Source organism: Lupinus angustifolius, chromosome LG17 (genome assembly GCF_001865875.1).
Source record: "Lupinus angustifolius cultivar Tanjil chromosome LG17, LupAngTanjil_v1.0, whole genome shotgun sequence".
Taxonomy (NCBI): domain Eukaryota; kingdom Viridiplantae; phylum Streptophyta; class Magnoliopsida; order Fabales; family Fabaceae; genus Lupinus; species Lupinus angustifolius.
This window is the reverse complement of record NC_032025.1, coordinates 4,808,917-4,822,430: the sequence shown is the minus strand read 5'-3', so window position 1 is coordinate 4,822,430 and position 13,514 is coordinate 4,808,917. Positions and strand designations below refer to the sequence as shown.

Below are 13,514 nucleotides of genomic sequence, written 5' to 3'. Positions count from 1 at the left end.
TTAAAATGTATTTGTTGTCTTCAGTGTACTACTTTATATTATATTTTTTTTGTTTATGATAATGTTTAATTTAAGGTGAGATATGTGGTTAATTAATGTATTGGTGGTAGTTGCTTAGGATTATATAGTTTTTTTGTAAAAATTAAATAATGATAAGGGTAATATAGGAAATAAAAATTACACAATGAGAGAAGTTATTTCAAGTTTTAGCTTTATATACAGTATAGAAGTATAGATAGTATAATATATTATATAAATATAAGAAACAGTTTAGTATTATTTTGTTAGAAACAATGAAAAGATAGATTTTACAATATAGGTGCCACCTTAAAATCATCATGAATAATTTAAATTTACTTACTTACATTTATAACTATATTACACCCGAACCAAATGCCCTATAAATGTCTCCAAACTCTAACTTCACTTTCCACTGTCCCCTCACCTTCAACAAGCTTCAAAGAAATTCTTACTTTGAACCTGAACCAAAGCACTTTTTCTTTTATTTTCTCGATCTTTCTCAGTGTGAACTTTCTCTAAGTTTATCTCTTTATTTTCACTTTCACTCTCTTATGCCCACCTTTTAATTTCCCCAGTCAACACTTTCCTACTGGTTTCATCTGATTCCCTGCCAGATTTACACCCAAGATAAAAGTGTCTTAACAAGAGAGAAAAAAGAGAAACCATCTTTATTCCCTGGTATATATATACATACATACACATATCCCTGAAACACTTTTTGGTTTTTAAATATGGGGTTCTCAGAGAAACCACAAGTGGAACAGTCTGATAACAAAAAATGGGTAATCCATGGAATTGCTTTAAGAGCATCATTGAAGCCAATATATACAATCCCTATGGAGAAAGAAGAAAGAGAAGAAGGTGACACAGAAGAAGAGTTTTCAACAACAACACCAATACGAGAAGAAGCAAGGCTTCCAACAACGTTGACATGCCCACCTGCTCCTAAGAAGCGAAAACCTTCTTTGAAGTGCAACTATCTTGGTGGTGGAGCTAGAGAGTTCTTCAGTCCACCTGACTTAGAAACTGTTTTTATACGCCAAACTGAAAGGGCTAAGTGATTTTATCATGATTAAAAGTGTGGGAAATAATCAACACCCTCAGCTTTAGGCCTTTAGCTATAGGCAGCCTTTGATTCTGTTGTGTAACCCTTTTAAGTGTTTTTTTCTGTACTAGCTAGAGCTTATTTCAGTGTTTTTAGACTTTAGAGATTAGGACTATCTGTACAAAGAGCCTAAAAATAAATAAAATTGTCTTCTTTGTTAGAAATGTTAACATGCGTGAGTAAATGCATACTATATTTCAACAATACTATACATGCACCCTATTGATTTAATTATATTTAAAACAAAAAATAAATAAATTATGTTAGATGTTAATATAGTTATGATTTTCTTATACATGAATTCATTCTGTGGTAGGAAAATGTAAATATCTTATTTGTTTCTGAGTTTTGGTTTTATCTTGAGTCTGTAAAAGAAAAGATCGTATAACAACTACTGAAGTCGCTGAGGATATAATTTAACATTGTCTAGTGTGTGTTTCTCACTTTCTCTGCTTCGTTTGATATTATAAAGGACATCTTTTCTTTTCTGTATAATTTGAAGTAGTAGCTTTTTCCCTTTATATTCATGTAAAATAAATGTCTAACTAAACTAGCTATAGAAATTTCCTCTATGTATGTATGTGCGTCATACTCATCACTATTCATGACCATGCGCAAGAATAAGAAATTGGAAGTAAAAAAATCCAAGGTAAGCAGCTACATGTGTTGTGTTGGTTTTCCAAATGGAAAGTAGAAGTAAAATCCTTTTCAAATGAGGTGCAATTTGCTTTTGATAGTTGATTGACGAAGACCGTAGCCCCACACAACCATGTAGTTATAGCCCCATTTACCTTCATTCTTTGCTGTCATGCATCTTCTCTTTTTAGACTACAAAATAGTCTTTGTGGTGCCAGATTTGATACTTCGCTGCATATTTTAATTTTGATATTAGTTAAATTAAATACCATTATATATTAAGTATAAAGATTTGTCAAACCAGAATGTATTATATATAAATGTAGTATATAAAAATGTAAAGGAGATATCGTCCAAATGTTATTTCAGTAGTACATGTAAAGAAGCTATGTAGAATTTAGGATCTTTCAAGGGACCTAACATCTCAATGGATAATTATAGTTTTCCCTCCATTAACATTTTCTGCACCAGCACACAAATATGTCAATTTAGATAAAATATATCTACTATCATGCAATTTTTAAACATTTTCAAATTATTTAACTCTTTCAGTCTGTCTTTAAAAACTTTGCATGATTATTTTCCAACCTTCAAGTCACAACCTAAGAGAGCGAGGTAGTCGAAATAAGTACAAAAAATGAAGACAAAATAAAAGTGACAAAAACGAAATTAAAAGGAAGTGAAATTAGTTTATTAAAAAATTCTCACAATAAAAGATTTAGAAGTGATGAAAAACATAAATATATAAATATATATTCAAGTAACCTCCACCAACTTGGAACTCATATTGATAGTGAGAAGGTTCTCTGTGAATTAATTTGTGACATTAGGTCATGTAGTATCATGTGGTAAAGCGACAAATCACGTGGAGCGGAAGATTAGAATCCTATGTTGGTTGAATAGCCCTCATTTTTGCACTTCTAAAGCCAAACTTTTGAAGGCCAATAATTGACACACACATACACACACATATATATATATATATATATATATATATATATATATATATTAAAGAGCACTATTATACTAATTTAGTGTCATAGTTATCTTATCTAGTTCCAGTGCTATAAAATATGGAATGTTTATCACATACACACCAAAATCTCAATAGTTTTCTTAGTGGAATGGTGCAAGATAGAGCAAAGTGTATGTTACAAAGAGTGGGTAATAGGGGGTTCACCTAGTATTTTGAGTTAAACAATGGTTTCTCGGGATCGGAGCTTGGATGAGAAAATAGCATTCCAACATGTCTAAAGAATTGAAGACTGCTTTGTACGAAAACAAGAGAATTATGCAGAATTTGATTGGATTTATGGCCTGTACTGGATCAAATATAATGGATTAAGTTAGTGTTACTTACTATAGTAACCCTTTATTTCAGTTCAATTATTGGAGACCACATGGAGATAAGCGAAGTTCTTTGGCATATATGGATATACCTGCACATGCTGTGCATTAATTTTAGCGATGACTAGTTTATGTTTCTTGGTTTTTCCATGGAAGGAGACCAGGAATAATTATTAGCCTTCAAAGTTCAGCTTTGGAAGTGCTACAACAAACCTATTTTTTTTATCGGCAAATGTTAATATGTTAATATCTTTTGTGGTTGAGATTCTAAACTTCAAGTTTCTTTATTGCACTTCTTCTCCTTAATTATCAGATTATCTTATAATCCTATTTTTTATTTTTTAAATTTGTTATGAATGATATTCGAACTCATAACCTTCTTTATTTTGTTAATAACAACTTTTCATCTTAACCACAATATCGAGCTATTCAACCTGCATAGGAATTTAATCTTCCATCCCACGTGATTGTCAATTTACTACATGACCTAATGTCACAAATTAGATGAATTTAGAGAGAACCTTCCCACTATCATAATATTGAGTTCGAAGTTGATGGGGGTCATTTGTACATATAATTATATATGTATATTTGTCAATTCTAGCAATTCTTCATGCACGTACTCTTATTCTGTACTGATTTCAACATCAAAGGTGTTCTTAATGGGGAGTCATAAGGTGGTCTGATGGTGAAGAGAGCGGTCGTAAGGAATGGAGTGTAGGAGGTTGTGGGTTCGAGTCCCACCATCAACAAAAATGGGAGTTATAAGGATGGTTTGATGGTAGACTCTATGGGGCTTAAGCTACCTCCAGTGGAAGGAGGAATTTATATACATATTTAATATATTCACAAATGTTATTAGGATTGACTAATTTAGTAATGAAGACTTGGTGTTAAAAGTAAAAAGGATTGCTCAACCAAAAAGGATAAATATGTAATATTATAAAAATTGCATTAATTGAGCTAGAACTATCCACTTATTGAAGTTTCATAATTCCTTTCTACTATAAATATCAGTAGTAGAACTTTTATATCCTTCTCTCAATAAAATACTGAACAGTAGTGAGTGCATATTGTTGTGTATGGATTTTAAAAAATAATTTGTTGATAGAATTATAATTCTAGTAATGACTACATGAATTGGTAAAAAATGTATCACTTATAGTGTTGATCATGTTACCCTATAAAAACTTGGTAAGTTTAGAGTAAGAAATTTTGTACATTTTCAATGTCAAGTCATCATTCTTGCAAATCGAGGTTAGGAAAGGGCCCATCAATGGGAAAGTTTTGAGATTCTTATAATTGTTTCCTTCTGTTAACTCCATAGCTGCATGATGAGGTCTGTAGTTTGTTAAGGATACAGTTCTAGTTTTGTACAAGTTCGATATATAACATACAGAACCATAGGTCTTAAGCTAGGGATAGTGTTCTACTATAAAGCGTACATTATATTCATGTTATTTTCTTCTTCAAGTGTCCTACTTGTTCTCTAGTGGGAGAGGGGGATGCTTGAGTTGGACCGCAACATGACACGTATTGGTGTTCTTGATATCCGGCTATGATCAACCTTCATGCGTTTTGATGACAACCTCAAGGGGCTGCCTTTGATGTAAGGATCGTTTTGGCTTGATCTTGGGTTTGTGAATGTGTGAATTCGGTTTGGGAAGAAAATAGGGTCTTTTAGGGCTATTTAGGTTCAATTTGGTGTTGTGTGATTAGGTTAGGGTAGGACACGGTTTGTAGGGTTTAGAATGTATAGTGGGGCTGTTTTGAGTGAGGTAATGTGTATAAGGTTTAGGTCAAGATTGGATAGGCGATTTAGGGTTAATGTTCTCGGTTGGGATGGAGGAAGTGTTTTGGGATCCTTCAGTGAGCCTTTGTAGCTTGTTATGAACATCCCTGTGATAAGAACGAGGCATAAACCTCCTCCTCATTGCTCTTTTCATTTCGACCCATGTACCAATGACTTCATCTCCACATCTCACTCTATCTTTTTGGTGTTAATCCCACCAAACCATGGCATACTCTTGAAATTCAAGGGATGTCACCTTGACTTTCTTTGCTTCTGAATAATCATGGCAATTGAAGACTTGTTTCATCTTTAATTCACATGCCAAGTAGGCCTCTGGATCACTCATCCCCAAAAAGCTAAGGACTTTTACTTTAACACCATCCATATCTCTATGCTCACGGTTAGGGCTAGTGCTTGCATCCTCTCTTTGTCTCATTTGCCTATGGATTGGGCTAGCATGACCACGGCCAGGGTTGTAATGGTTGTGCTCTCCATGTCTCCTTCCATGGCCACTGTTTGTTCCATCATGGCCACGACTGCCATGTTTTCTTTCACTGTCATAGGCACTTGAGGAATTGTGCATATCCTCATGCATATCATGCCTCAGCCTCTCCTCTCTTCTAGGCCTTATTTTTCTTCTTCTTCTTCTCTCATGGCCATTTGGATTGTCATGACTTTGTTCATCCATCCTCCTATCATAATGGATCATCAACTCCTCCAATTGTTGTTGAAGAGTTTGGAATTGGGCATCCATCATGTTTTGCAATCTAATGGTCATAGAGGCTGACCTTGGTGATATGGTAGGACTCCTCTCTGGACTTGACATTGATCAAGCTAAAATTAGCTCTGAGTTGCCTTTGATGTAAGGATCGTTTTGGCTTGATCTTAGGTTTGTGAATGTGTGAATTCGATTTGCGAAGAAAATAGGGTCTTTTAGGGCTATTTAGGTTCGGTTTGGTGTTGTGAGATTAGGTTAGGGTTTTGTGTTTAGGGTAGGCCATGGTTTGTAGGGTTTAGAATGTATATTGGGGTTGTTTTGAGTGAGGTAATGCGTATAAGGTTTAGGTCCATATTGGATAGGCGATTTAGGGTTAATGTTCTTGGTTGGGGATGGAGGAAGTGTTTTCGGCAGATTTGAATTATTAGGGATGAAGATGATTGATGGAAGAACAGGTGATGAAATGTATGATTTGTAGGATGAAGGTGAAAGTGGATTAAGAATGAGATGGAAAATGTCACAAGCATGGAAGCTTGATAAGTCAAATGTTGCTTGTCACAAGCTTAAGAAGCTTGATAAAATCTCATCAATGGCCACGACCAAAGAGGTAGGGTTTAGGAGAAGTACTCTCAACTAAAACAACTCAAATTTAATTAAAATCCAACTTAACTTTATTAATGACAATTCAATTACATAAATAGACAATCTGAATGTCTTGGGCTGAAATAAAGACTAAGTCCTAATTAACTTGAATAATAAAATCCTAATTAAAACTTAGGCTATGACATAATAATATAACTCCTAATTAAATCATGTAAGCCTAAGGAAGTTCTAATTTTAATTCTTTGCATGGTTTGAATTTGGTTGAATAGTCTCCACGGTTTGGAAGAAGATTGAGATGAGATGATTTGCTTGATTTGAGGAAGCTTGACTTGAATTGGTGTTGTGTTGTTGGTTGGTTCCTTGCATTTGAATTTGGTCGAGATTATGTGAAGGCTTGGGTTATCTTTTTGGTTTTGAACTCCTTGAAAAGGGGTGGATAAATTTGATCAAGTAATCAATTTGCTAAGTTACATGTCTATCTTGAATCCCTTGTTTTTAGCCGCCCCTTATCTTCATGATGGCAAGTGACTTTATCTTCTCACAATTATCTTCAAGGAAAATCGGAAATTTCTTTGTTGAGTCGTCCACTTTATCTTCCCCTACATTCTAGTCGCCTTGTCTTAAGCTCTTTGCATCTAATGTCCTAATCATGACATCTTCCCTACTTGACCACGAATGGGTAAATAAATCCAAATCACATATTTCATGAATTAAAATTTTGACTCAACTAAATAATTCCTAAGATAGAAATAAATCCTAAAACTATTGAGAATGCAATCTCATTTATTTGCTTCAAATAAAATAACCCTAAGTAGAAAGTAATCTAAGGACATAAATGTTCTTCTCACATACCCTCTCATGGGTCAATTGTGTCCTTTGAGACCTTAAGAACCTTTGCCTTGGCCTTGGCCTTAGTTGTAGGACCTTCATGACTTCTCTTGCCCTTGAGATCAAAGGCTGCCCTAGGAGGTTTTACATCACGTTTTAAGATGAGTATCCGTAATGGGAGTCGGGTGGATTTTGGAGAGAAATGGAAGGCTTGAGAGCCATAAAATACACTTGTGAGATGACCCTGGAGCCTTTTTTTCTTCCCCTCCAAAATTCAACTCTCAAACTAACCCTAAAGAATTATGGTGCCTAAGTCAGTGTGAGAGTTTGCACTACACCAGAAATGATATTTAACAACACTCATTCAACACTACTTATGTGTTGAACATTTTTAAATGTAAGGCGAAAGAGAATTAATAGCGCTTATTGAAGAAAGCGTTGTTAAATGTGTTATCTTTAACAACGCTTATTGAAATAAGTGTTGTTAATGGTCATACTTCATATATTCAACAACACTTCTTCAATAAGCGTTGTTAAATGTGTTATCTTTAACAGCGCTTATTGAAGAAAACGCCGTTAAATGTGTTATCTTTAACATCACTTATTAAAGGAAGCGCTTATCAAAGGAAACACTATTAAAGGTCATACTTCATATATTTAACATCACTTCTTCAATAAGTGTTGTTAAAAGTGTTATCTTTAACAACGCTTATTAAAGAAAGCGTTGTTAAAGGTCTTCATATATTTAGTAACACTTCAATAAATGCTGTTAAACGCTTGTTTTAGTGAGCGAGAATCTTTTCGAATTCAAAAATAAAATCTCACACAATAATACATATCATTCAGTTTATTATTTCTCTTACTTTTCTTCTTCTCCATAAGGTAGGTAAATCGTTATGCAGCTATGGTGTTTCTCTTCATATGGATTTTTGGTTTTTCTCTTCAAACATAAGGTAAATCGTTATCTTATTTTAGCTCATTTATTTATCTCTTCACTAATAGTGTGATCTTTATTTGTTGTGAAGTTATGCAAGTATGCTGAAGTTATCGATTTTTGGTTTTTCTCTTCAAGCATAAGATAAATCGTTATCTTATTTTAGCTCATATATTTCTCTCTTCACTAATAGTATGATCTGTGTATTTGTTGTGAAGTTATGCAGCTATGGTGTTCTAGGTTTTTGGCTATGGTTAACATTGGAGGAGAAATAATGAACAATTTGCGTAAGATCTCATTACTCATATGTTATTTTATAATATTAGAATCTGTTAAGGTTGAATGTATTTGAAATCGTTGGTGATTTAACAAATCTATTGTAAATGTGGTAGAGTTGGACATTTTGTCATGTATTTGATAGAATGTTTGGGAGAGATATTGTCGTATTTATGAAGTAGACATTTAACGACGATTGTTTCAGTGAGCGTTGTCAAATGTTTACTTTCTACCCGCACTACAAAAAAACGTTGTTGAATATAACATTATATACTATTGCGCTCACATAAAAAATGTCATAAAAGCGCTGTTAAATGACAATTTTAAACGTTGTTGTTTTGTTATTCTGGCATAGTGTGGCATAGTGTTACATATGACAGGTAAGGAAGAGAATGGTTGTGCAAGTTAATATGTGGTTATAGTGAAAATATGTAAAATCTGGGTATCTAGATTTTTCGTAGGTGTGAATAAAATTGGTTCCAATGTTATTGACTAAAGTCTAGAACAATATGAACATGGTTATGAAATCTCCCAAAAATATGTACATGTAGAACACAAGTGTTTTCATTTTTTTTGTTACATGTACGTCATTAGGGGGGAAGAAGAGAGATATAATATGTTTTGTAAAAAATATGAGTGCTACAAAGAAATGATTTGGAAATGGCATAATCCACACATTTAATATTAACATTTTTGTGACAAACTGATTGTTAGTTGAGACGAATTCTAGACAAAAAGACCAGACCTGCATGCAATCGATTGGTTGGGCCCATCCAAAACAATAACGAAGGCCTGCATATGGGTTAGCCTGTACTCTATTTTTGTTAAGAGGCACTGAGTATTTTTTAAATGACTTCTTTTTTCAAAAGCATAACAATATCAGATGTGAGAATCTTTTCATTGTGAGAAAGAGGAGATAATTCATATGATTTCAAAATTAAAATATAATTTACATGATTTTTTTAAGTGATAGTAAGATCATTAACCATTTTTTAATAATAACTAGTCATGTATGATTTTTAGTTGTTCTCTCTTATGTTATTATTGTATAACAAGGGTGCTATTTCATTGAAGTTGTTTTTAGGAACACATGGAGTAGCTAATAGTTTTAATGTCCTTTTCAATTTAACAGAGCATAGATAAATTTGATGAGAAAAAATATATGTATGGGTAGCGTATAAATTTTATGTCATACTATTATATCATTTATTAATTATGTTTTATCATTATCGATTCTCCAAAAATACAAATAAATAATTGATGATATATTTAGTGTATATAAATCTTTATATAAACAATGTATAAATATTACATTCTAAATTAATTATCTTATATGTTTTGTTTCAATTTAAGTGTGTCTTGTTTCCTGGTTCATAATATTTTTAGGAGAGATGAATATGATTTGCAATTGGTGTCAAATTATTTGAAAAATTATTATATCACTTTTAGGGCCTCTAAAATCATGTTTGAAGACAGTGAAAATCACAACTTGTTTAATTAAAACTTATGTAAAGTCGTATATTAAGCTTATATTATAATAAAAATATCAACATCAATTACTTTATAATATCAATTTAAACTTGTATTATTTTAACTATCATTTTCATTTCCAAACCGTCACCTAATCATATCTTAATTCCATGATGCAATCCAAATCCAAACCTGACATGACGTAAGTTTCTTTATATATTTCATTTTACTAATAATGTGAGGTAAGTTTTGTCTATACATATGCGAATTATTAATGAAGAAAAAAATATGCATTCAACAATAATATAAGATATTTTTACATTGTTTATAGATCCTTTATTATTAATTTAATATTTATATTTAATTATTATTGATTTTTAATTTTTTTTAAAAGTCAATAATAATTTTTGAACATTTAATAATACTTGATAAATTATACTTTGATAAATATATATATATATTCTAAATATTTATACTCTAAAGATTCGTGAACCAGAACAAATGTAATGGCTTACCAAAACAAAGCTACACCGAAACCAACTAACTACCTACGTTGTCTTAAGTCTTCTCTTAACTTCCACGCTTTCTCTCTCTCCCTCTCTCTCTCTCTCCGGTTCTTCTGTTACAGTAGCATCGCAAAAAGATGAAGAAGCACGTGACATGGCCTCATATATCTTCTCCCTCTCCCTTCTCCTCTCTTCCTTTCTCCAACTTCACTGCTTCTCAATTCTCCGCCGCCAAACACGCTCGCTCCTCTCGTCCTCCGCCGTCGACTTCCGCTTCCACCGCCCCCGATTTCTCTTCCCTTCCCTACGACATCCTAATCAAGATCGCCGCCTCCTTCGACCTCCCCAACCTCCGGGCTGTGTCGCTAGTGTGCCGGTCGTGGAGCGAGGCGGTGCGGCCGCTGAGGGAGGCGATGATGCTTCTGCAGTGGGGGAAGCGGTTTAAGCATGGCCGTGGAGGAATTCGGCAGAACGCTGAGAAGGCGCTTGAGTCTTTCTTGAAGGCGGCGGCGCGTGGCTCTGCACTGGCCATGGTGGATGCTGGACTCATGTATTGGGAGATGGGTGAGAAGGACATGGCGGTTGAATTGTATCTCAAAGCTGCGGAACTTGGAAACCATGCTGCACAGTGCAATTTAGGGCTTTTTTATTTGCAAGGTATTAATTCAATTTTTAATTTTGAAACCCTTTCTAATTGAAGTTTCTAATATTTGCAGCTGGTTTTGTTGTTTCTGAATTTAGATATTAAAGCATTCTATGTTATAAATTTCACTCCCTTTTAGTTATTATAGAATAGAATCCAATTACATGCACATCTGGGTTTTGGGTATATTGCTTGGTAGGAGCATAGTTACCACTTTCTAGGAAGAAACTGTGGGTATGGCTACAAGGTCTATTTGGGTGTGTGGTTGTTACATTTTACATTATTATTATTATTGTAAGAATTTCTTTAAGGTGAATTTGATATCATTATGCTATGTTGATGAGCAAACCTGGGAACTATGGGTAGGAGTGAATCTGGGAAGGTGGGAAATTGCAGCTTGTGTGGACTTTGGTTGTGTCCAAGTATATTGTCATTTTTCACTTCCACTCACAGTTATAGGTGTTAATGAGCGAGAATGCTATGGTGTGCTAATTTGTAATGGTATCTATGCTCTTGCTGCATAGTGCATGCTTTCAACTCAGAATAAAATCAAATTTGATGTATTGTTCTGGATAGATGGTGTCTAGAAATGAATTCTCCAATATCAATTTAATAAATAGAATATAGGACAAGCCATTAATTTTATATCTGCATGTGTGTTCCTTTATGAATTTTTAATGAATATATATCTTCATTTTTTAGATGGCAAAAACATTTTGATGGTAATTCATGCCTGAAAACACTTCTTCTCTGCAGCTGAACCTCCGAACACTGAGCTAGCTTTGAAATGGTTATATAAAGCTTCTATTGGTGGGAATGTTCGTTCTCAATACCAGCTTGCACTCTGTCTTCATCGACGTGGAGGAGTCAGGAGCAATATGAAAGAAGCTGTTAGTACTCTATCCTATTAACATCCTCTTAGTTTCATTTATGAATTACTTTTTTTTTGGTGAACAGTTAGTTGCTTGGATATTTGTTTGAGAATTGGCTTATAATATTGGGTATTTTAGGTTCCTTTCTTAATCATGCTATATTCCCACTGTTACATTTAACAAGTTTTCTGTGTAACAGGCTAAATGGTATCTTAAAGCTGCAGAAGGTGGGTATGTACGTGCTATGTACAATACCTCTTTATGCTACTCCTTTGGGGAAGGTCTAGCGCATAGTCGTCAACAAGCAAGAAAATGGATGAAGCGGGCCGCAGATCGCGGTCACAGGAAAGCTCAATTTGAGCATGGACTTGCTCTCTTCTCTGTAAATATTTATTTACTTTACCCCTTATATTGTACCTTTGTAGTTTCTACCTTGAATGTGTCCCAGAGAATAAATGAAGCTCACTAATGTTTAATGTCTGAGGTCATTTGCTGAATGTTTGTTTCTCACCCCATCTACTTTTTTCTACTCCACATTTTCCAGACCTTAGGTTCTCCTAGTTTTCAAGGGTATTATTACAGAAGAGATAGACATACACACTGTCTCACTCAAATTGTGATTGATTTTGCACCAGCACTTCTCATTCTTATTTGCTTTGGGGTTCTATTTGAATCAGGGATTCTGACATTTTTTCTTTCAATAGTAGTTCAAATGTTTGTCTCAAGATTAGTTGTCTCAATTTTGCAGTTTGTTAATTTCATTCTTAAGGAATTTATTTATACCATTGGAATAAAGCAATAACTAAAATATTCATAGGCTTATGATAATGAGAAATTGATAATTGACAATAAGAGGGTTGATATGATGGACGTTCTGGATTTATCCTTTCTTTTGCTTTTTATATTTGATTGGAATGTCTTTCTAATAGAGTTACTATATATGTACAGGAGGGAGACATGATGAAAGCTGTTGTATACTTGGAACTCGCTACTCGTGCTGGTGAAACAGGTGCTGCTCATATAAAGAGTTTAGTTCTTAATCGGCTTTCAGCGGCTTCACATGATCATGCCATGTGTCTCGCTGACAGTTGGCGTGCTCTGCCATCAAGTTGATTTCAAAGTCAAGCAAGAAGTTGCATTACCCTGATCATTTGCATCTTCTTAAAGGGGTGGAGTGGCTGAATTCAACAAAGACTGCCTAAAGCATAAGAACTAGGAAATCAGGAACTGACTGAGCAGTCACCTATGTCTTCTAATCCCAAACATGAAAGTCTTCTTATTTGTAATGGCTACTGTAACTTCCTAGTTAGTGCTCTGAAAAGAAGAGCGAAAGCATACTATTATATATCTAGATATTGAAAATAAATTAAAAAAATAACTAGGTGAATCCCATGTACTGTCTTGTTGACCACTTAAAAAGCTCATCTTAGGTTGCGCTTTAGAACTGTTAACTGTGAAGGTAGTATGTGGTGAACATCTTGTCATGAACAGGCTATGTGGACAATTACTATTTCATATTACCCTAAGTTATATAGTATTATGCCAAACTTATGTGTCTTCAATTTTTGTTACTTGTTTTTTATGGCTAGCCATTTGACTCTAGTTTAGTGAATTTCTAAAAAGGGTAGTTCATAGGGCTTTCATTAAAGGAAAAATGTATGGAGTCTTGCCCTTAGTAAAGCTTTTAGGATTTAAACTTATGATTTCCAATTAAGACAATCAACTTTATAATTGTGGAGAGGATCACTCTCTAATTTAGTGAG

General features: G+C 33.9%; 2 protein-coding genes across 2 annotated transcripts; both read left to right on the top strand.

Annotated features, from left to right (window-relative positions):
* LOC109330676 lies at positions 302-1,325 on the top strand. Its single transcript, XM_019564939.1, has one exon. The coding sequence runs from the start codon at positions 753-755 to the stop codon at positions 1,080-1,082; it is 330 nt and encodes a 109-aa protein (XP_019420484.1). The 5' UTR covers positions 302-752; the 3' UTR covers positions 1,083-1,325.
* Positions 10,234-13,287, top strand: LOC109332029 (F-box protein At1g70590-like). The gene is made up of 4 exons (XM_019566874.1): positions 10,234-10,893; positions 11,636-11,769; positions 11,951-12,133; positions 12,700-13,287. Exons 1-4 carry the CDS (start codon positions 10,374-10,376, stop codon positions 12,862-12,864), a joined length of 1,002 nt encoding a protein of 333 aa, XP_019422419.1. The 5' UTR covers positions 10,234-10,373; the 3' UTR covers positions 12,865-13,287.